This window comes from Thamnophis sirtalis, unplaced genomic scaffold, assembly GCF_051295495.1.
Source record: "Thamnophis sirtalis isolate CommonGarterSnake01/CBP01778 unplaced genomic scaffold, rThaSir2_p1.2 scaffold_1, whole genome shotgun sequence".
In the NCBI taxonomy this organism is placed as follows: Eukaryota; Metazoa; Chordata; class Lepidosauria; order Squamata; family Natricidae; genus Thamnophis; species Thamnophis sirtalis.
Genome location: NW_028261381.1, coordinates 63,910,355 through 63,935,333, shown reverse-complemented (window position 1 = coordinate 63,935,333; position 24,979 = coordinate 63,910,355). Strand labels below are relative to the sequence as shown.

Sequence of the window (24,979 nt, the reverse complement as noted above, 5' to 3'; positions counted from 1 at the left end):
AATCCAAGTTCTAGTCTTGCCTTAATCAGGAAAGCGAGATGAGTGACTTTGGGCAATAGGCAATGTCCAATCACTTCTGAAAAAGTTGCCAAGAAAACTGCCTGGACTTGTCAAGAACTTGATCAATCAATTAGAACAGCACTGGAAGGGACTTTGGAGGTCTTCTAGTCCAACCCCTTGCTCAAGCAGGAGACGCATTTCAGACGAGTGACTATCCATTCTCTTCTTAAAAGCCTCCATTGATGAAGCACCTACAACATAGGTCGTACATCAACATAGTATGAGTTTAACCCGTCCCTGCATCGCAACAGCCCTGCGAGGTGGGCCAGTGAAGACAGGCTGAGGCCATGGAGGCTGACAAACTGCACATGTGTGCTGCTAGCGAGGGCTTAAGACAGCCATGGAACACATTTTACTGGTTATTTTCTGAAATTTCCCAACAGTGGGAACAATTAACCAGTGGAACAGCTTGTCTCCAGAAGTTATGGGTGCTCCATCACTGGAAGTTTTCAAGAAGAGACTGGATAGCCATTTGTCTTAAAATGGTATATGATCTCCTGCTTGAGCATGGGGTTGGACTAAAGGTCCCTTCCAACTCTGTTATTCCGTTATAATGTCCGAAGGCAAGCTGTTCCACTGGTCAATTGTTCTGTTAGGAAATTTCTCCTTAATTCCAGGTTGTTCCTCGCTATTCTCGATAATCCACCCGAGTTAGGATTGATTCCAAAGAGAAGAGTCCTAATAGTAACAATGCACAGAAAGGGAACCCGTAGCTTCATTCCTTTCAGTTAAGGGGAAATTCTGACCTTTCACATCACCTCCCCCCACCTCCAACCCGCGAGAATAGGAAGGCTTCTCTTCCCTTCCTTTCTCCTCGCCGACCGCTTTCCCACCGCTGGCAGCAATCCCACTGCGCGCTCGCTCCCTAACCCCGGGATCGCGTTTCGTCTGGTCAATGGTGGAGGGCGGTCTCTGGTCCCGGCAAGCGCCCGCCTGTTTTGCTCCGATGCTTGCTAAACTGCCGCTCTTCATTGGGTATGCCTCTCCCGTCTCCCTATAAAGCCTGCCTGCCTGCCTAGATCCGCGGTTCATTTCTGGGCTCTTTCCACCCGCCCTCGCCAGCGGACCGGATCGTGCGGTTTGGCCTTAGCATCCTTCCCTTCTTTCCCAGGTAATCCGGGCTGGAGAAGGAGGAGAAGCGAAGGGTTTTTCTCCCGTTTCAGCGTTTTCCGCCCGGCTCGACAATCCGGGGAGCCGGAGCGGGGATGGCGCTGCCGCTCACGGATGTGTGAACGCTGCTTGTAGTACCGAAGAAAAGGGGGTGCGACGGTGGTGGACGGGGGAGGGGGAAACGCCGACCGCGTGGCCGGCCGCGCTTGGAAAAACGATCAATGGGTGCTTGGCGGGGTGGGGGAGCCGCGCGCTTCCTCTCAAGGTTGCAAGCGAAGCTCTCCTTTCCGAGGAGACTCGACCCGGATTCGTTTGCGACCTGCTGATAGGCGCGCCTGCGAATTGCGACCGAGGGTCTTAGGCGAGGCTGAGGGGACGGGGCAGCTTTCACCTTAACCGCTTCCCGTTGTCGCGGCTGGGGGCTACGTGGGGGAATGTGGTCGCCTCTGAAACGTGGGTGGCAGCTCGGACTATGCCTGCTGTTGGGGGCAGGGAAAGAGGGGGGGTCGGTCAAGATGCCTGCGGCGATCGACCCTGTTTCGCTTCAACTCCGCCCCCGGAGCTCCCGTTCTATTCCCCCCACCCGCCCCTGCGCCAGGAAATAAAGGCGCCAAGTTCCATCCGGGAAAGGATGGACAAGGCTACTATCTCTGCCCTGACCTAACTAGGATCCTGCTTACCGCTATTTTGCCCTAGAAGGGTCCCCGGAAAAAAACATCTTCGTGGCTCCTTAGATTGGAGTGTGTGAGCGCGCTTCGCTGCCTACTTCTGGATCTTCCCTCTTTGGCCTTTGCTCGGACTGGAGTCATTCTCCTTCCCCGCACGAACAGGCTGGGAAAGAATGGAGAGAATCCACAGAAACTCTGTTCCTTCCTCTTTGGCTAAAAAGAGAAGCGCTGTGGGGGAAACGAGCTAGATCTTAATTGGCAGCAGCTTTCTACATTGTTGTGGGGGTGTTTCCATCACGGCAGGTTTTGAAGGAGAGATTGGATAACCATTGGTTCGAAGTGGCATAGGCCAAGGGGTTGGACTAGAAGACCTTCAAGGTCCCTTCCAACCCCGTTGATTCTACATTCTAAATAAATGACGCGGTTTGCTTGGTCTTTTGGCAAAGGGCGTGGCCACACACAAAGGGCTTCCCAGATAAGGTAATGGATTAGAGGAGGGGCTTCCAACCATTTCCCAGCCACCCAAACCTGTTAGTTCAAAACAAAACAAAATTCCAAGACCCCCTATTTGAGAGGCAAAGTCCTCTATCGGTAGCAATGAAAAAATTGGAATGAAATACAGTGTTGCACATATTGTAATTGTATTAATGCAGATATTAAACTTGTTCAAATTTCACAAAAAAATAGATTCCTCAATTGCAACACCGGAATATGCTTGGCTTTTTCTGTTTTCACCAGTTTCTGCACTGTTTGTACCAGTCTGCAAACTACCCATATGTGGAAAAATATTCAAATTGCATAAATACTTGCTGGGCTGAGTAAAAACAAAACAGAATAGACATAATATTGTATATTTTGTGGAGATATAACTCTATGGGGGGGGTATAATAGTTTAATATGGTGAGACGGAACGATTATCGAGGAAAATCACCATTTGGGATGTCTCATAGAACAATGGTCCCCAACTTTTCTGGCTTGGCAGCCCAGGGAGGGGGGAGGGTATGGTTCCATGTAAGCAATAGGCATGTGCACACCCAGCTCCATTTGTGCATGCAGTGGACATACTAACACAAATGGAGCTTTGCATGTGAGTGCAAGCACCCACTGCTTATATAGCCCATCGCTCACATGGCTCGGTTCTGAACAGGGTTCTGAGGATTTGGAACCCCTGTCTTAGAAAGAATTGTTGAGGAATGATGATGACCTGATGTATATAAAAATGATGCACAGCACAATAATTGCAGAGAAAAATAACGGATTAAGATGGTGACATTAAATTGGACTTTTTTTCTCCATTGTGCATGCCAGGCAGAAGCCACTTAAGCATTTCTCTACCTCCTGCTTGCCTACTTTTGCAAATGCAATGCTGACACGCGTTTACTCTGGAGAAAGTCTCATTCCAAAGGGATTTGAGGCACACAGGCTCTGCAACCAAGCTATGAAAGCCTAAAGTTCTTTTTAAAATTCCAATTCAGCTTATTCTGAAATAGATATGGATGCTGCTTTGACACAAACATACATACAGGCAGTCCTCAACCTACAACAGGTCATTTAGTGACCATTTGAAGCACTGAAAAAAGGGACTTATTTCACACTTTAAGACCGTTGTAGCATCCCCATTGTCATGTGATTCAGATGCTCAACAACTGACTTGCTCCCTTTTGTGACCCTCTGACAAGCAAAGTCAATGAGGAAATTGATTCATTTAACAACCGTGTTACTAATTTAACAACTGCAGTGATTCATTTAATAAATGTGACGAAAAGTCACATGGGGGGGGACTCACTTAACACATTTCTCATTTAGCATACATTTTGGGCTCAATTGTGGTCTTAAGTTTGAGGACTACCTGTATACACAAACATCCGTCTGTAATATAAAAGAGATACATTTCCAGGAATGTGCAGCACTTCCGTTTTGATCTTTTAAAATCATTCTGCCTCTCTTTGCTGCATGTTAGGACACAATAATAATCACAAGGGGAAAAGCATTTTTGGCATTCAAGAGGGAAGGGCTGCTAGCCCTTCAAGGTGGTCAAACAAGAAGCACAAGCAGGAATACTAGCTTTAACTTTATTGTAAGGTTACGCTAACAGAATCTTGCAAGCTTGAAAGTATTTCTCTCCGTCCCCCCCTTTTTCTCTTTATGCTTGAGAAGACTAGAGAGGGTCCCTGCTCAAACACTTCCCATTCTGGCTCAGCTTCTGTAGACAGAGGTATCTTTTGTCCCGACAGTTGTCTAGACTGGCTCTTCCTCCTACCCCTCCAAGGTCATTCCCACATACCATTATAGGGACTCACGGGCTATCACTCTTGTGCTGAAGTCTAAGTTAGTCACTCCATGGTTTACAGATTCATGAATTTGAGAAAGGATTTATTTCTGTTCTGTTACCTGACAATTGCCAAAGAAAGGTAGTCCTTGCTTAATAGCCAATCATTTCGGGACCATTTGAAGTTACAAGAGCTACTTATGACACATTTTCAAAGTTCCCCTGGCTTCACTCCTATCTCTGAAACCATGTGACCATATGTGGAAACTGGCTGTCATTTAGAGCCATTTGCAGCATTCTGTGGTCACATGATGACAATTTTCTGTGGGTTGTGGTGTTCTGGGGATTTTTTTAGTTTGTTTCCAGCTTTTGCTGTTGCTTTCAAGCAAAAACACCCATTGGTGAGAACAGGTTGGCTTAATGACTGCTCTATTCATGTAACAACTGCAGCAAAAAAGGTCATAAAGTTGGCTAGAGTCAGATCCACTTAATGACCGCCATGAGTTAACAATGGTAATCCTGGGCTCAATTTTGGCCACCATCTGTAGAACAAACAGGACTTTAAAATCTCTTCATTTCTGGATAGATCTTAAAAGTGGGCTCTTGTCAACAGGCATTAGGATGAGCATTGGGGAAGTAAGTGCACACCTGGTACTCAAAAAATGGCTGGAAAGACTATGCCTCAAGGGCTGGACCAAGGCTGAAAAGAGAAGGGTTAAGAACATCCGGGAATATGGGTGCCTCTCCGCTGCCTGCTTTAATCCAACAGTGCCATAAGAGAAATAAGAACAAATAAAATTCTTTAGGAAAAAAAGAAAAGAATTGAGCAGGTGACCACTTAACTAATATAAAGTATGTTATAAATATTAAAAGTTGCTGGGTTAATTAACCAAAACCCTGCTTTAATCATCTCAGATTTCATGCTTATAAACTTATATCATTATGAAAGAATAATTTTTTAAAATTTATGACAATATAAGCCAGTGTTTCTCAACCTTGGCAACTTGAAGATGTCCGGACTTCAACTCCCAGAATTCCCCAGCCAGCATTTGCTGGCTGGGGAATTCTGGGAGTTGAAATCCGGACATCTTCAAGTTGCCAAGGTTGAGAAACACTGATATAAGCTAAGTAGTTCAACAATTGCACTCCTGGTTGAAAGTTTCATGAAGCTGGGATCTAGGAACAGAAGCTAGAAAGTTATGTGTGCCAAATCTTTATCCAGTGCAGGGAAAACTTTGTTAGAAGTGCTACCAAAGTGTGAATACTTTGTTTGATTAGATCAAAAAAACAAGGACTTTAAATTGACTTCTATGCCCTTTCTAGGTTCCATCTTAGGATAAATGACAGTGGAGCTGGAAAGATCAAAGAATCAAGAGAACTGCCAGTGGATCGATGCTGAGCTCTTGAGTTACAATTGGCTGACTAGATTTTTTCCGCACTCTATCCAAGGAGGTAAAAAAAAGAATGTGTACTGTTCCACCATACTTTTGCTTGCTGTAATGGCAGCCTCTCTCCATGTCATTTTATAGCAGTAAAAAGGCTCTTGGTGATTGGTGACATTATTTCAAAATCCGTTTTTCCAGATATTTAATTATAGAAAATGGAACGATTTAATTTAGTTCCAACCAGATATATGGAACAAAAAAAGAATGAATGAAAAGATAAAGTTAATCATTCCAGGCTAAAAGAAAGTGCAGTGGTTTGGGGTGGTACCACTTTTTCTTGCATGCTGATTCAGCTGTGCTTTGTCCTCAAATAGAAAAGGAGGCTATCAGAACAGATTAGACTGGGATTCAGATATTTTATTCTGGGATAGAAGTGAGAGCAACTTCTACAATTCATATCACAAATAGACACACCCAAGCTTTATCTAAATGATTGCAATGTCCCTGTGTCCAAATTATGTACACATGGCTACTTTAATTTTAATTATCAACATGATTATTACAGGAAGTCCTTGTGTTGTGACAGCAATTGGGACCTCTAACCAATGTCACTAAGTGATGCAGTCATAAAGCACGACATCACATGACCACATTATTTAGAGAGAAAAATCCCAGCAGTCTCAGTTGCCATTGTAACCCTGGACCATGTGGGTCATTAAGTGAAGACCTCTGTGAGGGAGGAAACCGATCAGGCACAGAAGAGATTGTCAATAGAAACCACTTGTTTCTTCTTCTTTGCAGAGCAGAGGAACTGGAGAGGAAGAGATTACAAGAGAATAAAGAGGCACAGATCACAAGAGAATGGAGACCACACTGGGCTGTTTGCATAGCTTGCTCACAATCCCGGCCCTGAGTGCCAGTGCACTGCTTTCAATGTATATTCCTAATTGTGTGCCTGCTTATTCTCTTGAAACCTCTTCCTCTCCAATGAATGTAAATACAAACATTAATTCCCTTCTTGCTAATTATCCTAGCACCAAAGAGAGAATTTGAAAGGGTTGGAGGAGTGGGGAAAAGGAAAACATAGTCATGGTCAAATGACACCTCACTTAGTGGCTGCTTTCTTAATGACAAAGCTGCCAGTCCCAATTGTGGTCACAAAATGAGGATTATTTGTATAACCAAATATTAGATTGATGGGATAGTTACTTTTAAACTGAAAGATGTCAACTTTCTAGTGGTTGTTTAAATAAACTCAGTGAACTGACATTTGGAAGCTCAAGTATCTAATCTCTAGCAGTTGAACTACTCTATTTCTTAGTTTCCTAAACAGAAAATGTAGGATACACAGGCTGCTAAGATACACAGGCTGCTATTCAATTATTGATTAAAATGTATTGGATGCATTACCTCAGTGTAGGTGCTAGGGGTATACATTACATGAAAAGAGCAAGAGGATTTTGTTTGTCCCATGGAAAGCTCTGGGGAGACTAGTGTGATATAATATTGCAGAATGGCATATTGCTAGAACCGGAGAAGATGGCAAGTAAAAACGAAGTTGAAGTCTGCAATCCTGTTTATAGTAATTAATTCCAAATTTTGATTGGTTAAATGGATTGCGTTTTGTAAATAGATTTTATGTTGTGAATTTCATTGGGGATACGCAGTTGGAAATTTGGAGCAGTTAAAGTGAACTGAATTTTTTAACACAAAGAAAGGAATATTGGTATTTACAAAACATTCATGCACAACAGTATATAGAAATACATGCTCTGGGGAGCCATCAGATTCTTGCTACATAAAGAAGCACATTTCCTACTCAGTGGGCTCCTACTCAGATCTTCTCAGTAACTGCTGACAGCTTTGTTGCACTGAAAGCTGCACTTTGGGATGGTCATAATCACAGCATTTCCCAGCTTCTCTATTTGGAAGCAAGCAAGAAGATACAAGTAGATACAAATCTTCAGACAAAAGATGTACAATTTCTTGATGGTTGGGGGAAGAGGGGGAGACATAATTAATGCCATCTCTTGCATTTTGATTTGCAAACGGTTACAAGAATTCAAAATGCTATAAGACTGATGCTTACATCATGGGTAGCAATAACTTTACCATATAACTTTTAAATGTTATGGAGTTCCAGGTACTTTAGTATTGACATTTTGTTATACTATGGTTACTATAAACAACAATAATTGGTGCATCTTTCCACCAATCCCTTTCAGCTCAGTAGAATTATTAATCTGGTGAGACCAACTAGTCCCACTGATTGAGCCAATAAGAACCTTGCATGAATCTTCAGAACTTGCCAAAGAGAGTGAGAGTGTATCCTGAATTATCCAAGTTTAATTCTAACATTTGCTTGGTTTTATTATTCATTTTCTTTTTAATACATTGTATTGTTTTGGTACAATGATATTTATATAGTATTGATTGAAGACTATTGACACTTTATTGTTTAGATAACTTAGACTATTGGAAATAAAGAAAGGAAGAGAAGTATTTTATCAATATTCATTACAATTTAGGATGTCAATATTCTAAGCCTAAATTTATTTTATTTATTTTTTTCATCCAGAACTGAATATACCATCAGGGGAATGTCTGTGTGCCTGTGTCTATATGTAAATCATGCCAACAAAAGGACTTAAATAGAGCAAAATTAACAAGCCTTAAAATGCCAAAAAATAAAAGAAAGAAAAAAGGAAACAATGGGGTTTGGAATTTCTAACTTCTCTCTATTTATATGTCAGCTAATTTACATTGTAGGCCCTGTTAGAAGCCAGATTGTAATTGATGCTCCATGATGTACTGTATATATGAGAACATTCTCACTTAAATTATTTATCATACTTGCCTAAATCTTCGTATTGTTGGGATTGTATCTTCCTTCCAGTGTTGGGTAAAATTCATTCTTGTTGGTTTCTTTTCAGATCATATAAATCTTTCATCTTTTACTTTGATTTATTCTTATAGAATGACTTCAATCTGTGAATTCCCAGGGAACAATATAGCAAAACATCTCTGTCTGAATACACATAGCAGCTTATTCACCTGCCATTAAAAGGCCAAGCTAGCGCAGAGTACAAGGCACACATATATTGAAATTTTTTTCTAACTATTCTGAGCCATCTTTCCGTATGTAAGGAGAATAGACATATACTTCCCCAATGCAATATTATTGCAATCCATATCAAATCAGGTTTTTCCATACTTGGTCTCATTATTTTTGCTTTTTGGGGGGGGGGGGTTTGATATTTTGTTGCTGATCATGAATGTTGCACAATTTAATTTCTGCCTTTGCGTGTAGGCTACTAGTTTAAACATCACAATAAGGCCTAAATAGCAGTAAGTGTAATGGAATTTACCGCCTGGTTCTGTGAGAATTTCAAATGCTGCTGTGATATCTTTGTAAGAAGGCAAGGAAAATATGGATATAACCAATTTTAAATGAGACAACAGATCCTGAAAATGCTATCTCCAATATTTGCCCCTTGTTCATACACATGGCAAAACTTTTTCCACAAGATCTATTTCAGCCTGTAGATTCTTGGTAGAATCTGGAGAGGGGTGTAAAATGAGCAACAGAATGAATGCGACATAATAACAATTGTTTCAAAGAAGCATGAGATCAAACACGTCATTGTTTTCAAAATGGAATAATTGGGCATGATTTCAAGATAACAGAAGAAAAATTGGTTATTTATATTTTCTGGCTACCTCACTCCAAATGATTCTGAACAGCTAAAATACAGTAAAAGAAAGACAGATCATAAGCATACAGAGGACAAAATAACAAAACATCCTCAGGAGTCCAACCACCAAGGCCTCTGAGAACAACCAAGCTTCTTTCACTGAAACTCACTGAACAATATTATGGGCGGCTATTGAAATTAAATCAAACAAGCAAGCAAGGGCAGAATCCTATGGCTCTCAGGGAAACGTTCCAGAAAACCCCAGAAAGCCAGTTATGTTCTTATTCAAGAGTTTGATGAGGGCAACTGTTCTGCCTAAGCAGCTTCAATGTCCCTTAAATTTAATTGTGTAGGGTTATGGAACAACATCCTCATCATTTTAAAGAGATTTGTGTCTGGATTTAGGAATGGGCTAAATATTTGGGTCACAGGAAGCATAAAGAAACATAATTTATTTCTTTTTTCCTTTGCAGTATCTTCACCTTGAACAATGGTAAGTTGTTTTCATCGCACCTCTTCTTTTCCTGCTTTTCCTGGCTTGTGTGTATATGTGTGTGTTGCTTTTTCATGCATGCACACACAGAGACAAATATTTTTAAAGACAGCATGTGTGCATATTTTTAAGAATCCCCAATATCCCATTTGAGATTATTTCTAGAGGGGATAGAAAAGTGAAATGAAGATCTGTTAACAAGTAGAAAGTGGTGGTGGCTGGTATTGCTTTTCTTTTTTGCACTGAAGATCTTTCTCATCTTGAGTATGGACCAGCAGCTAGGACGGGGGAAAGCTCTCAAAATAAGTGTCTCTCTCTGTTCTTTGGATGGAATCTAAAGTGCATCTTTTTGCCTTTTTCTTGGCATATTTCTCAATACTTTGACTGCAGTTGTCTCTGGACCAGATCCACACTGAACCACCCCAAACACCCAAGGAATTGGATTGGGCAGAACAGAGCTTTCTTCCACCACTGAGTCCGCTGCGCAGTGCCCGGCACCGAGATACACTCCTGGATAGCAAAATTAATCCTGAGGATGCACAGGCCAGGGCCTGGACAGCATATTACTATGACCTGTTGCAGTGCAGCTTACAGCAGCAAGGGCTCCCAGAAACCATCGATCTCACCAAGGAGCCCCGGTCAGGTGGGTGTCACATTGTATTGGTCACATATAGGATACATTTTAACCATGATTGGTTGAATACTTATATATCCTGTTGCCTGATGTGCACATATACTTAAACCACAATGGCTTATCCTTATATTTGGAATTGGAATGTAAAATGCAAACCTCAAAAAGATAAAAGACTCCCTGAATGAAGCTGATGACTCATGAAGCTTTCTGGACAATGATAGGGAATTAAAAGAAAATCATTTACCAGTCTAGTCTATAAAATTGTCTGATGATCCTCTGTCCAACTACTAATCAGGTCCAACGTGTTTAGCTTCTTTTTTTTAAAGTTCAACTTTGATGGGTTAGGTCCTGCCACCTACCAATGAAAAATACAAAGCTTTTATGCCTGAAAGCTGATGGAATAAATAGAATCAAAGGAAATATATAGGATAATCTGTCATCCCATGATGGAATAATCCTTGTATTCTTCATCTGCCTCTATCCTTCATTGCCTTCTATCATCATCTTCTTTTAATGACTCCATAATCCCTTGTGGGCTGGAGTCTGGGCATCTGAATGGAGCTAGCAGAATGTTTAGTGGCCAGATGTCCTTCCAGTCACCAATGTGGAGTTTTGTTCAGCAGATACGGTATTTTTCAGAGTATAAGATGCACCAGAGTATAAAACGCACCAAGGTTTTGAAGAGGCAAATTAAAAAAAAGTTTTTGCACTCTGCAGACCTCCCCAAAACGACCTGTTTTTCATGAAAACGGGCCTGTTCCCCCACAAAAAAGGGCATGCAGAGCCTTTAGGAGGCTTTCAGAGTGCTCCTCAGGGCTTGGGGGGGGGGGCAAAATTGAGCAAAAAACAACCCATTTTTTGCTCATTTCTGCCCTCCTCAGCCCCCAGGAGCACTCTGAAAGCCTCCTAAAGGCTCTGCACTGCCATTTGGGGTGGGGTTTCAGGAGGCAAAAAATGCTGTATTCAGTGTATAAGACGCACCCAGATTTTCAGCCTCTTTTTTGAGGGAAAATGGTGCGTCTTATACTCCGAAAAATATGGTATATTTTCATTGTGCCCAGAGAGAAATATCTGCCTCTCCCTAGGATCAAACTCACAGTCTCCTGATTGTGAGGTGAGAGCTCCAACCGTAGGCCACTGCAACACTCTACTTCATCTGCCTCTATACCTGTAAAAAAGACATTTCCAGAGATTCTGCCTTCAGAACCTAGAAGATGATCGGAATGCAGAGAAAGAAAGAAAAACCTGAGGTTTTGAGGTAAATGGACCACTGATTTTGTTCTTGTCTTATTTAGGATTTGGACCCTCAGATATAACCATCTGTGTCTTGGGTTGCCCTGCTTCATATCTGTCAGTGCTTCTGGAATGTGGCAACCAGTGTCCTGGTAAGTTATTAGATTAGGTATTTTGCTTGACCTTAACCTATTCTTAAGGTTTGCTCAGAAATGCTGACCTGACCCGATCTTATGCTCTTCCACTTGATAAATTATAATAAATGTAAAAGCTCACTACCATCAGTTAATTCTCAAAATTTTGTTTCACCCCAAACATATTGTCAGAAATGAGCTATGTTCAGTGCTCTTCAAACTAGTGCCTCCCCATATGCCAGAAGTGCCAGAAGATATATGCCACTTCCTTGCCAAGGATGCCTTTGAAAATCAGCTGTGATCTTCTAAGGTGATAAACAGTAGCATCTTCCTTATCATATGATAAATCCAATTCTGAAGATGCTAATCGTTTTTTCTTTTTCTGTTCAATCGTGTCAGATCCTTGGAGACTGCCTGAAAAGAGGGATTAAGTAGAAGAGTTTTTGAACGTCAATGACAATTAAACTAGATATTGGAGATACTATTTGTGAATCATAATTTGTTCCTGGCTAGATCATTTTTACTGTTTCTTTGTTTCAGGAAAGGAGGCTAAACCAGAGTTGGTTACCATTTTGAATGTTTAAGGAATTCAAAGTTATATATTGTCACTTAAACTGGAACAGTTTTGGGTGTTCCAATTTTGAGAATTAAATCTGTTTTGTAAGGAAGGCAAAGGCATCTGAGTCATTCCCAGTTGCACGGATAATATGAAGAAACAGCTCTTTCTTCTCTCTCCACTTCCCCTTCGGAGTCCATTAATTTGGAAAAACCAGTTTGTCTTCTCTTTCCATGACAGTCCAAGCAGCATAACTAATGATCAGTGCAGATGACAGCGGTAGTATAATAAGGAATGAGAGCTACAATTTCCCATTCTTTGCCTATGTGGTAACTTTTATCTCAAACAGGCAACCTTCCCCTTCATTTGAGTAGGGAGGCAAACCAAAGACTCCCAAAAGGGAGCTGAGCTGCTTTCCAGGCACAGAGATGGTAACTCACAAGCCATTTTTTCCCTGTTTTTTTCCCCGTTGTCTTATTCCAACATCCTTTCAAAAACAAACATCCTTTCCAACAAATAAAATGCAAAAATGAAACAAGCAGACACAAATTAGGAAGCTATCTACATAAAGACCTATCTGTACACCCTTATTTATAAATGTGTTGCTTGTACCTTTGGGGAATTAATGTTGGCAGCTTTAAAAATTGCATATTTAGCTTTCAGAATGCTTTCTGCAGATTGCAATAGGGGTTGGATATAAAACATTATTAAGTCAGGGCTTGTGGTATTCTCCTCCAAAGGGTAGGACGACATTTTCCTATAATGTTTTTCCTTTCATAAACCCTAAAAGGCTGTTACAATGCATTGTAATAGAATGACTGGCTAACGCATCATCATCATCATCATCATCATCATCATCATCATCATCATCATCACAACAACAACAACAACAACAACATATAATGACAATGTGCTAATAATATCCTGATAGATTATTTTATTTTCCTTGTTCAATCTCACTAGGTTCAGTGGTGTCATGTGGGAAGTATGTCAGGATAGCACATTACAGAAACAGGAAGACCATTTTCTGGTTCCAGAGCCATTGTCAGAGCCAGTAATTAGGTGCTGGTGGTACAGAATACATTTTTTAACTGTTTTGAACGTCTTGGAAACCAGCAAATTGCCTTGCTGTTTTTTGTTCTGTTACTGGTTATTATGATGCAAATGTGGTATAGGCAATTCTATACATTTTGGTTCATTTAATTTTTCACAACATCCTTACTTTCTCAGATATATTCACAGGCTGGATTTCCTGTCTTCTCTTTGCCTAGGTAACATGCTGCTGTGCTTGTCACCAGCCTGGCTCTCCAAGGTTCCCTCAGAAACTCACCCTGGTGAGTCATCTTTATACGTACTGAAGGCTGTGACATTTGAGCTTGGTGGCCGCACAGTGCTGGAAGAATTTTCTTCCCCACGTCGGGTCAGCTACTTCACTGGGAGCTTTGGACCCTGCAAGTTGCAGGGCCAGTCAGCAGCAGAATTAGCCCGAGATCTTGATTGCCCCACTGGAGGTTCGGGAGAGTTGACTCGCCTGCTAGAGGACAAGTTGCTGACCCGGCAGCTGATGGATCAGAAGGGAGAAGTAGCTGTACCCCCCACCCTGGCCTTCACCTTCAAGCGCCCAATGCTCCTGCGCAATGTGACAGAAGAGCAACACATCCATGTGGTTGAATTGAGTGGCCGGGAAGGACAAGACAACCTTCTGCAGGAGGAACTTAAAGCCTTCTTGCAAGGTGGTGCAATGGAGTCCTACAAACAGGTAAGAGGCCCTGAACTGAACTGAGGGGCTTCCACAAAGAAGAGTGGGTCAACCTATTTCTCAAAGCATCAGAAGGCAAGACAAGAAGCAGTGGATAGAAATTAGCTAAGGAGAGAACCAACCTAGAATTAAAGAGAAATGTCTTGACGGTTAGAACACTTAATCAGTGGGAAAAGCTTGCCATCAGAAGTTATGAGTGCTCCATCACTGGAGGCTTTTGAGAACAGATTGGACAGTCATTTTTCTGAAATGGTATAGGATCTCCCACTTGAACAGTGGGTTGGACTAGACCACCTCCAAGGTCCCTTCCAACTCTTATTCTGTTCTGTTGTTAGAAAGCAAGATAGATAGGAGGTGAAAACATGGGCTTTATAGAGCAAGAATACTGCAGTTCTTTCCATTCTGATGAGAAGATAGGATGAGTGTTTGGAAATAGAATACAGAGTTTTGGGGAAAGAGCTGGACATTTAAGCCTTTCTGCTACAGGTATTGTACTTCCATAGGTGGTGGTGAAGCCCTCAGGCTGGCGCTGCAATGGAACCCAAACTGTATCATTTCATGACAAGTCAGAACATGGAAGTGTTCTGCAGGTGGTCCTCACCTTACTGGAGACTCTAGAGGAAGACGAGAGCATTTTGCTGGAGCCTTTCATTCCTACTGCTCACATCATCCAATCTGGGCCTTTAGTTACAAACAACTCCTCAGGTAAGGAATAGCTATTGATTACTTTCCATTATGTCACAAAGCTAATAACCCTCCAGCTCAGTGCCTGTAACGTACTGGTAGTCATTGACTTACAGCAGTTCACTTAGTGGCCGTTTGAAGTTATAACAGCACTGAAATAAGTGACTTATGACCATTTCCCCCCAGTTATGATCATTGAAAGCATCCCCATGGTCACATGATTTACACTCAGCTGCTTGACAATTGAGTCACATTGCAGTGTCCCAGGGTCATGTGACCATCTTTTGCCACATTATGACAAGAAAAGCAATGGGAAAGCCAGATTCACTTAACAACCATGTTACTAATTTAACAACTGCAGTGATTAACTTAACAAATGTGGCAAGAAAAGTCGTAAAATAGGGCAAAACTCACTTAACAAATTTTTCACTTAGCAACATAACATTTGGGCTCAATTGTGGTTGTAAATTGAGGATACCTGTGTAGCTTAATCTACCCCTTTACCTCCCATATATGCTGGAATACAACTCCCAAACTACCTATAGTAACAATTGGGAATTCTAGGATTTGTAAGTCCTTCTTATCTAAAGGTACCAGGACAATGAAGACTCAGTTATTCCATTAACTATTTTCTACTTGCTTTGCTTCATGTTGTTAGCTTCTCTTGCATGTACCAGGCCTTTTGGAAGAGAGACTTTGTGATGATAATTTGTGGTGTGGTAGAACATGCACAGCTCACAGTACTAGTAGTGATTGTAAGGTTAATATATTCAGATCCACAATTCTCCAAAATTATTTGACTGATAGTAGTCTAGAGTAATATAAGCTTTTCATCGGACCTGTCTTGTTCTTTTCATTTTCCTCCATATGTTCAGCTCCTATGAATTTGTCTTTCTGATATCTTCCATTTCTCTTTCCTATTTTTCTTTCTGCATCTTTCTACATCTCCAGTTCCAGGCAACATATCTCTGCAGCGCAACCTGGCAATCCGAATATGTGCTATTGTATGCAGGTCCCGAAAAGACCAGCCTCTGCTAAGCAAGGTAAAGGGAACACTGCCCAATTGAAATTAAAAGGAAACCAGGAATATATTGGTAAAAAAGCATGCAGACCACAGAGGAGCTATATGCAGTGCAAGAGATGATTAGCATATTCACACCAATTTTGGTGTCCCCACTTTGTACTTTTCTACAGAACAGTGTAAAAATAATTGAACTTAAAATTATTGGTACTTAAAAATACAGCAAACCTTTCATGCCAAAATAATGTCTCATTTAGAAATTAGCTAAGTTACACAATCAATCATCAGATTGGCAATCCTTACCCTCCTGCTGGCAGGAAGTACTCTAATCTCTCATGAATAAATTTAAAAATCCTGGAGACTTTTCTGTATTGTATAGTGGTAGCCATAATCCAACAAAGTGAACACAACAACCCTTGGGACTGTTTGAATGGAGGTATTAAGACAAATTGTTGACAATAGTTCAAAAAGATCTTAAACCTTTTGGTTCTTTTCAGGTAATATGTGGTGTAGGTCCAGCAAATAAGCCACTGAAACACCAGACCACCGTGCCTCAGAGTCTGGAAAGCAGCCTACACCACTGGGGACTGAAAGATGAGGTCCAAATTGCTGCAATCTATGCCCAAATTAAGAAAAAAGCAGAGGATGCCATGAAAGCCTTCATGGATATGGAGACTAGTCTATCAGTTGAGCAGAAAGGTGGTCGCCGGGCACAAACTGACATTATTGGTAAGCTTGTCGCGTCAGTCATTATATCTTATTGTTTGCAAGATCTTGTGGGGTGCTGCAGTTTGCACAATGAAACTGGGGCTGTCAGAGCAGCTGAACTACAGGTTTAGCAAAGCGTGGGCAGTAGTGGGAAGTGGCTGTACTGATTATAGTAACGGGGCCAAATAGCATCCCACAGCATTAGAGAAATTCCTTTCCAGGGTTCTCTGTTCTAGAAATAGGCTTGCACAATGTCTATTTTTATGTTTATGTTAGCAGCTGCTTGCCTGGCAGTAAGATTAAAAGCATGATAGTCTCTAATAAAAAAAAACCACTGCATGATATTTTCTTTATATTAAACATTGCTGCTGATTGATCAATGATTCAGCCCAAAATTTGTACTGAATAAATAGGGATAGGGACTCAATGTGCTTGCTGCAAGCAGGAGTTGCGTCACTGGTGGAGGAATTAGCAGGAAGGCATTTTTGCAGTTCCCTGTTACCTGTTCCTTGGAATAGAGAAAGGTTCGTGTATTCAAACCACATAGTATTGGTCTGGATTGGTTTATTTTTTGGCATGTCAATCGATTCCAGCCTCTGAGGATATGCTTATGTTCTTATGCAATAGGTTCTTGTGCAATTTTCCCCTTAAAACAACAAAGAACAACCAAACTTGGTTGCCACTAATGAATAAAATTTGATTTCACCATCTCACTTCATCTGAAATTCACAAGTCTGATTTTTGATGCTTAACTTATCTATTTTCCATGTTACTACTATGTATTACTGAGCAAACATATCCTAGCCTCCTTACCCATTGTTGACAACAGCTTCTTTGCCTCACACAACCTCAACTACCACTTGATAACAAAAATAGGGAAACAGAAACACACTTGGTTTGCTATTCTTTTCATTGTTCTCCCCCTCCCCCACCCATAGCATGACTGGTGTGACTGTTTGGGGTGAAAGAGAATTAGTGATGAGAGGCTTGGAATGTGAGTCCAGGCATTTTTTAGTAGTGTTAGAGCTGGATATTGGGTAGGAGGCAAACAGGCATGAAAGAAATGAAAGTTAAAAATATTAGGCTCTTTTTTTACTACGCTGATTATTAGTATTTTAAAATATTTTCTAAATGGTGCTATTTGTTTAAACTTTGAGATAGTTGTATTGTTATTATCTTTGTACTAAAAAAAAGTCAGAATTCATTATTATATTACGGTAGTTTGATGCATACTTTTTGTCACTTTTAATTCGTTATGTTATTCCCTTCCCTTTTCTGCTAATTTTTATTTTAATATTTAATGTTGAAATGTAACAAAGATACCGTTAAAAAAAAAGAAATGAAATTAAAGGTAGAATGACTTGTTGGTGATCTCTGGCAGGGCCAAGACGAATGTCCTAGTTTTTCTTGACCCATCAGCAGCTTTTAGTGATATCAAGGTATCCAGGGGTGGGAGAAAATGGTTCTCCTTCTTTCTCTGTGGTTGATTCCAGCCGTGGCACGACAAAATCGCGCTCGACTAAAGCGCGCCCGATTAAACCGCGTCGCTGACGTCATCAACAGAGCAACAACAGCGAGCGCGGAGAAAGAAGGGCGCTTTAAATAGCGCTTTGAAAGCAAGCTGATTCAAGTTAAGGTACGGGTTAGGTTTAGGGTTAGGTTAAGGGTTAGGGTTAGGTTAAGGGTTAGGGTTAGGGTTAGGGTTAGGTTAAGGGTTAGGATTAGGTTTAGCGTTAGGTTAAGGGTTAGGGTTAGGTTTAGGGTTAGGTTAAGGGTTAGGTTTAGGATTAGGTTTAGGGGGGTTAGGTTTAGGTTTAGGGGTTAATTTTAGGTTTAGCGTTTACAGCGTGCTTTTTTCTCCGCGCTGTTGTCGCGCTGTGATGACGTCAGCTATGCGGTTTCGTCGCGTGCCCTTTAGTCGAACGCGGTTTTGTGGTGGAACTGATTCTAGCTGGCAGTGAAGGGTGGGGAAGAGATTAATCTCAAGATCATTGAAAGGTGGAGTGCTTTAGATCTCAATACTCTCACTCCCCTTTTTAATAACTATATGAGGCTGCTTGGTGAGGTCATTGAATTTGCAGTTAGACAGTATAATATAGTAATAATATATAATATATATAATAATATAACAGTATAATACAGTAATAATACCCCTTTATATCCTTAATCCCAAGATAACCAAGTGATTCTGGGATGTATTCTGGAGGAAGCAGAGGTCTGAGTGGAGGGGAACAGAAGCTAACCTTGATAAAGATGGCTGGCTGTGGGTCTTTGGACCATTCAGGTCTCAAGATGGTCTATTTTTAATCCTAAATAGAGCTGTACTTCCCCATTCAGGACTAATATATAATTTGAGGGCCTCCTTGTACTCACGACCTCTTGCTCAAAGAGCAGATAGCAGCCATGATCCGGAGCGCCTTTGCTCGAATTCATTTTGTGTGCCAGTTCATTCCTGAACTGAGGTACTATAAGGATAGTTACCCATACTTTGGTCACCTCATGTTTGGATTATTGCAATGCCCTATGCAGGAGGCTGCCCTTGTAGACCAATGAGAAGCTGCAGCTGGTTCAGAATGCAGCACATTGGCAATTATGGACATGCCTTGGTATGCTCATGTAATACTATGCTTGGCGAGCTGCTTTAGTTTTCAGTATGCTTCCAGGTGTCCATTATCACCTGTGAGTCCTTCATGACATAGCCTCTGTCTGTCCCCTCCATTATGATTAGACAGACTCAACATGCTTTTCCAGGTTCCATTGATTAAACACTCACCTGATGGGGCCCAGGAAGCAAGGATCCTTTGTCATAGTGCCTGTCCTATAGAGCAGTGTTTCTCACCCTTGGAAACTTTAAGAGATGTGGACTTCAACTTCCAGAATTCCCTATCCAGCATTCTGCTGCACCACAGGGATGCCTTTGTTTCTTTTCTCTTGTGTCTAGGATCAAAAGCAGCCTCTGTGGCCTTTCAATGGATGTTCAGCAAGGCCTTGTTACAAATGTCTTCTTTCTTTTTTTGGCATCTTCTTTTCACAGGGGTGGATTTTCTTCTGAGCTCAAAGGACCAGGTGTTGCAATTGGTAGCCCTGGAGATGAACTCACAGCTGTGCCTGGAGACTTGCTCAGCCCTTGAATCCATGGGCCGGATGGTGGGGGCCCCAGGAAGCGAGACAGCACGCGCCTTGGTGGAGACAATGCTGCATCGTGCACAGTGCCACCTGATGGAGGGCAAACATGTGCTTGTGATTGGGGCCGGCGGATTCAGCAAAAAGTTCGTCTGGGAGGCTGCCAGGGACTACGGGCTAAAAGTAAGATGCGGAAACACAGACCTGTGCAGCCCTTCCAAGCTGCAGGATGGACTAGCTAGAGCAGCACCACCCCACAGTCCCTGTCAGTATCCCATCAATGTCATGGGCATCACCTAAACAGAGAGGGGAGTAAACCACAGACCCACGTTACCCATCAGAAGGGCTTGCTCATTTCACTTTTGCCCGTAAAGCTGAGGAGTTGGCCTGTCCCATTTCCAGCCTTGCCATCTCTCAGGAGCACTTCAAGTGGGGCGTTGGAGGGCCCAATCCAGAAGCAAGGTCCTGTTGGAAGAGTCACTGGGGATGGAAACAAGTTCTGCGGACTTCAGAGCTCCTTCCACCACTTCCTGTCTCCATGTAATAATGTTAGGATGCAAATATGGGGCAGGACAGATGAGCTAGCTGTGGAGATTGTGGATTCCCACTTTTCTCAAGAGCCATCCATTCCCCATTGTTATTTTGGCAAGGTTCCTAGTCTTCAGTAGCAGCATAAGAGGCAAAACCTGAAACTTCCTTTCATCACTCAGAATTCCCAGAATCACAGACAGCCTTGCCCCCATCTTTCTAAATATCTTTTTCCTGATTTTTCCAGATTCAGGATATAAGTACTGTCCCCTACAGTCTTATCAGACACTGGTGTCTTCCACCTGTAGAAGAGGTAGAAATGCAGTACAGAACTGTTACTGCGCCAAGAAGAAGCCATCTTGGGTTTGCTAGTCTCAAAGCTCTTGTTTCCGAGACCTGCTTATCACTTGTGCAACTAACTGCCTGTTTAGAACCCGAAAGGAGGTCCTTCCAAATAAGTTGAATGGTGTATCAAAATTAGATGAGAGGATGCAGAGAATAGATCGGGGTGGGAAGATGACTGGAATGAAATGAAAACTTAACGGCAAGAGTAGAAGGATGCAGACAACTCAGCCAGAGCCAGATTTAGCCTCTGAAAGCTCATTCCATTGTCCCTGAAGGTTTCAAGTGCTTTTTAATGTCAGCTTATTCCTCTGCGACTGAAGGATGAATTTGCCCCTCTTGGAGCCTTGATCCATTCTCCAGTTTAGACCCTGAACTGAGCACAATGGCTACATGTGCCACACTCTTATCTCTACAGCTGCAGCCCTCAAAGTGGGGACGGTCAATATCCTATGCTTTATCCAAGTTCCTCCTGGAAAAATGGCTTGGCTCTGAAGTTATCCCTAGGCCTGATATCCTGTGTGTCCCTTGGGTTCACTGCTAAAAAGCCCCTGCAGTGAAAGAGATAATGTTGGCCCATCCCCACACCCTTGCTCTTAACTCACAAAACCCAACGCTGGCACGTCCCTGATCTAACCAGAGCCTAGTTAAAGAGTGGAAAATGAAAATGTGATTCCCTTGTTCACACAGCCCTTCCCATGCAAGCAACAGGGTCATCTTTGATTTCTCAAGACTGTGAACGCTTTTTAGCCAGCCTGCCTACCAACGTGGGTATTGCCTCAGCATTAATTCCTCCTCCCAACCCTAGAGGACAATGGAGCTCTTCCTTCTAAGCCCTGCTGCTGCAGAAACGGGGATCTAGAGAAAGCTCAGAAAGCTCAACCAGCTTGATGGAATGGAATGGTCAGTGGATTGGGGAAGCCTCTGTCTGTTGATAGCGCCTTCTTCTTAAGGGACTCCTGTATGGTCCCTGACCCCAAGGAGTTGGCCTTCTCTGATACTGTCTGTAGTGATGCATCTCTGATTTTTTTCCCCCTCCTTCTCTGCATCTCTGCCTTTCCCTCTTCCCCACCCTGTTACCACTCCCCTTTCCTTCTCTTCTTCTCTCATCTTTCCCATCCCCAGATCCACCTGGTGGAGACCGATCCCAACCATTTTGCCTCCCAGTTGGTGCACACCTTTATCCACTATGACACCACAGACCACACGAGGGATGAAGAGCATGCCCGGAAACTGCTGGGGCTTATTCAGGAGAGGGGGCTGCATCTGGATGGCTGCCTGTCCTACTGGGATGACTGTATGGTCTTGACAGCGCTGATCTGTGAAGGGCTGGGCCTGCGCTGCAGCTCCTCAACTGCCATGCGAGTGGCCAAGCAGAAAAGCCGCACTCACCAGCACTTGTTGCGGCGATGCAAGGAGGGGTCCCGTTGGTCCTCCGCGGCCCTCTATGCTGTGCCATGCTGCCACCTGGAGAGCCATGCGGATGTGGAGCGAGCCGCCAGCCACATTAATTTCCCAGGTGTCATGAAGCTGGAGTATGGGGCTGGAGCGGTAGGGGTAAAACTGGTAGAAGATGCCCAGCAATGTCATCTGCACTTTGACAAGATCACACAAGATCTAAAGGATGACTCGGATTATTTAGGCATTGGGTTGGGTTGGGGCAATAACATGCTATTGATGGAGTATGTCTCAGGCACTGAGCATGACGTAGATCTGGTGATATATGAGGGACGGATGCTGGGGGCATTTGTGTCTGATAATGGGCCCACCAGGGTGCCCAACTTTACAGAGACGGCAGCCTGCATGCCCACCTGCCTTCCCCCTGAGAGTGAAGCACAACTTATCCATGCTGCTTATCAGTGCTGCTTAGGTTGTGGTCTCACTAATGGTGTCTTCAATGTGGAGCTCAAGTTGACAGCTGCAGGCCCCAAACTTATTGAAATCAATCCTCGCATGGGAGGCTTCTACCTCCGTGATTGGATTCGGGAGATCTATGGAGTAGACATCATGCTAGCTTCTGTCATGGTTGCCTGTGGAGTGGCCCCAGTCCTGCCCACACCCTCCCGTCCCCGTACAAACCTAGTGGGAGTGATGTGCTTAGTGTCACAGCATCTCCAGGCTCTCAAATCCACAGCTAGCCTAGAGATACTTCAGGCCCTACATGAGCGTGGTGTCATCCGCCTCAACCTGCTTGAAGATGAGATCGTGTCTAAAGAATATGAGGAGCCTTATTGCAACGTGGCTTGTACCAGTTCTAGTCGCCATGAGGCCTGTGTCAAGCTACTAGGCATCTGCCAGGTGCTGGGCATTGACTCTCTGCATTACCCTGTTGCTTACTTCCTCTCTCACTTCAAATAGCCTTGGCGATTCAGCTCCCTCAAGTTGGAGCTGAACTTGCATGTGTGTGAGAAAGAGAGTGAGTGAATGAGAGAGAGAGAGAGACTTGTCTATTCCTTCTAAATTATCCCTTCATTATTCCTAAGTTTTCACCAATGGAGTTTGCATTACACAAACTTCCTACTTACTAGTCTTTTTGAAGCTATCTTTGGGAAGTGCTCACACCTTGAAAGGGCTCACTTCTTTTAGGAAAGGATTATAATAACTATGAAGTCCTCCCCTTCTTCTACCCTCTGTGTGAGGATATTTTCTTCTATTTTATTTGTGCTTCTGAAGAATCGTCCTGGTCCCAGCCCCTGGTCTCTAAATTACTCCTGCACTGGGCCATAGATAATGTGAAGTTCTAGGGTCTTCATTTTCTCTTTCTTCCACTGAAAAGGGGAAGCTCCTTTAAGATACCCCTCAAAGAGAGTCTATTGCATACTTCCAGAATCAATGGAAGAGAAAGCTTGGGTCAATTCTTTAGAGCAGGGGTGTCAAATGATGGCTTATGGGCCGGATACTTCACACCTAGGCCACACCCACCCTGGCTCCACAAAGGCAAAAGCCGTTGCGATATGTCACATGACGTGATCGAGTTTGACACCTGTGCTTTAGATCCAATAGTTCATCAACAATATACTACAATAGATGAGCAAGAGTATTTCCGAAAGCACAGTTTTTCCTGAAAGGAATCATTGTATGCAAACTCCATCCATATACAGGTGAGCATCTAAACACCAACCAACCTACTAAAAAAAAGGATGCAAACATACAATAACAGATGTTTAGCAATAGTATGTAAGATTCAACAAGATCTGCTAGCTCCGCATTTGTAAACTTTGCAAATATTAGTTTAGTGCCTTCTGATCCTTTTTAGAAGTTAACAAGGACAACTCTATTCTAATCAAACAAACATAAAATAATGAGGGCAACGGAACATCCTGTGGTGAATCTTCATATTCATAACTGATGCTGGGGAAAGCTACTATAGATATATATATATATATATACATACATATATTATTTGTGTTTGTAAGAGTAACATCTATAAACATCTTACCTCTGTAATGTGCCAAGAATTCCACAAAAGAATATTACTATAACAATATTTCCAAGCACATGACAATAATCTATTATAATTATAACATTTTCCGGTGAACGATTGCACCCCTAACTTCTAATAATCGACCTTCCATTGGAATTCCCAATGACCTTAAGGTCCTACAATATCGAGCAGCTATAATGCTAGCATTACAGAGTTTCTGCAATAATAAGCCGTAGTTTTGCTACCAATCTGAATTGTGAACACTATCCTTTGTGCATAATCCAAACATCCCTAAATATGTAATGATTCTTTAGTACACTAATAATATACTTAAGCATACTTCTAACCAGCATAAAGAGCAATGTGAAAAAAAGTGTAAATCTCTGCAACCGAAAAAGCATTTCTGTCATTTTCATGGTTTTTTTTTTTTACCACTTTCACAACAAATGGAAACTCAGGTGGCAACTGATTTGCCTGAGAAAATATTGAGAACATGAGATTTAAAATAACTAACAATTTGATCCTATTTGGATCAAAGAATTGGGAACTGGAAGTTTTAAGGTAGTCAGAGTTGGCTATCAGTGGGAGCATTAGTTAAGCATGTCATCTTAACTGGTTGGTGACTCTACCTACCTATTTTCCTATAACTTCTGTAATCAAGCAGGTATAATAGTTCCTCCCGAATAAAATGCCATGCAAAAATATCAAGACTCCTGGAGTGTTCTTTACAGCTGCACCACAGCTCATTCCCCACTTAGGAGTGGAGACAAGAAAAGCTGGTGAAGACTCACCAACAAACTAATGGGCGGGTGGGGAGAAGATTTCAATTAATTGTAAAGAGATGACTTATGGTCTTGTTAGTTTCAAAGAGACTCCCAAGTGATCCGTTTTCCAGAATATTCCAGATTTTGGATTCACCACCATCTACGAAAATCTAACATTGACTCCAAGTCTTCATATCAGTTGTTCTCTTCCAACTCCATTGCCTTTAGCACTGACTTACATAGGAAATTTGATCTGGACTGGATTTCAACTCCTTCCCTCAGTCTGCAAAAGGGAAAATAGTTCTCCCTTTTGGAATCTTTGTCTTGACTGTTCTGCATATTCAGGGAAATGCATCTGTTTCAACTATTTTTAACAGAAGGACTGAACT

At 42.2% G+C, this 24,979-nt stretch overlaps 1 protein-coding gene across 1 annotated transcript; it reads left to right on the top strand.

The window, feature by feature from the left end:
• The first annotated feature begins 1,020 nt into the window (after positions 1-1,020).
• On the top strand, positions 1,021-24,530 carry CARNS1 (carnosine synthase 1). Its single transcript, XM_014053535.2, has 11 exons — positions 1,021-1,171; positions 5,431-5,559; positions 9,661-9,680; positions 10,071-10,323; positions 11,610-11,699; positions 13,509-13,996; positions 14,500-14,701; positions 15,632-15,723; positions 16,199-16,430; positions 19,444-19,715; positions 21,528-24,530. Exons 3-11 carry the CDS (start codon positions 9,678-9,680, stop codon positions 22,758-22,760), a joined length of 2,865 nt encoding a protein of 954 aa, XP_013909010.1. The 5' UTR covers positions 1,021-1,171; positions 5,431-5,559; positions 9,661-9,677; the 3' UTR covers positions 22,761-24,530.
• Positions 24,531-24,979: the final 449 nt, after the last annotated feature.

Coding starts and splice junctions, on each gene's coding strand:
- CARNS1 (XM_014053535.2), top strand. Junction 10,324..11,609: donor CACCAAGGAGCCCCGGTCAG/GTGGGTGTCACA, acceptor TGTCTTATTTAG/GATTTGGACCCTCAGATATA. Junction 19,716..21,527: donor CCAGGGACTACGGGCTAAAA/GTAAGATGCGGA, acceptor TCCCATCCCCAG/ATCCACCTGGTGGAGACCGA.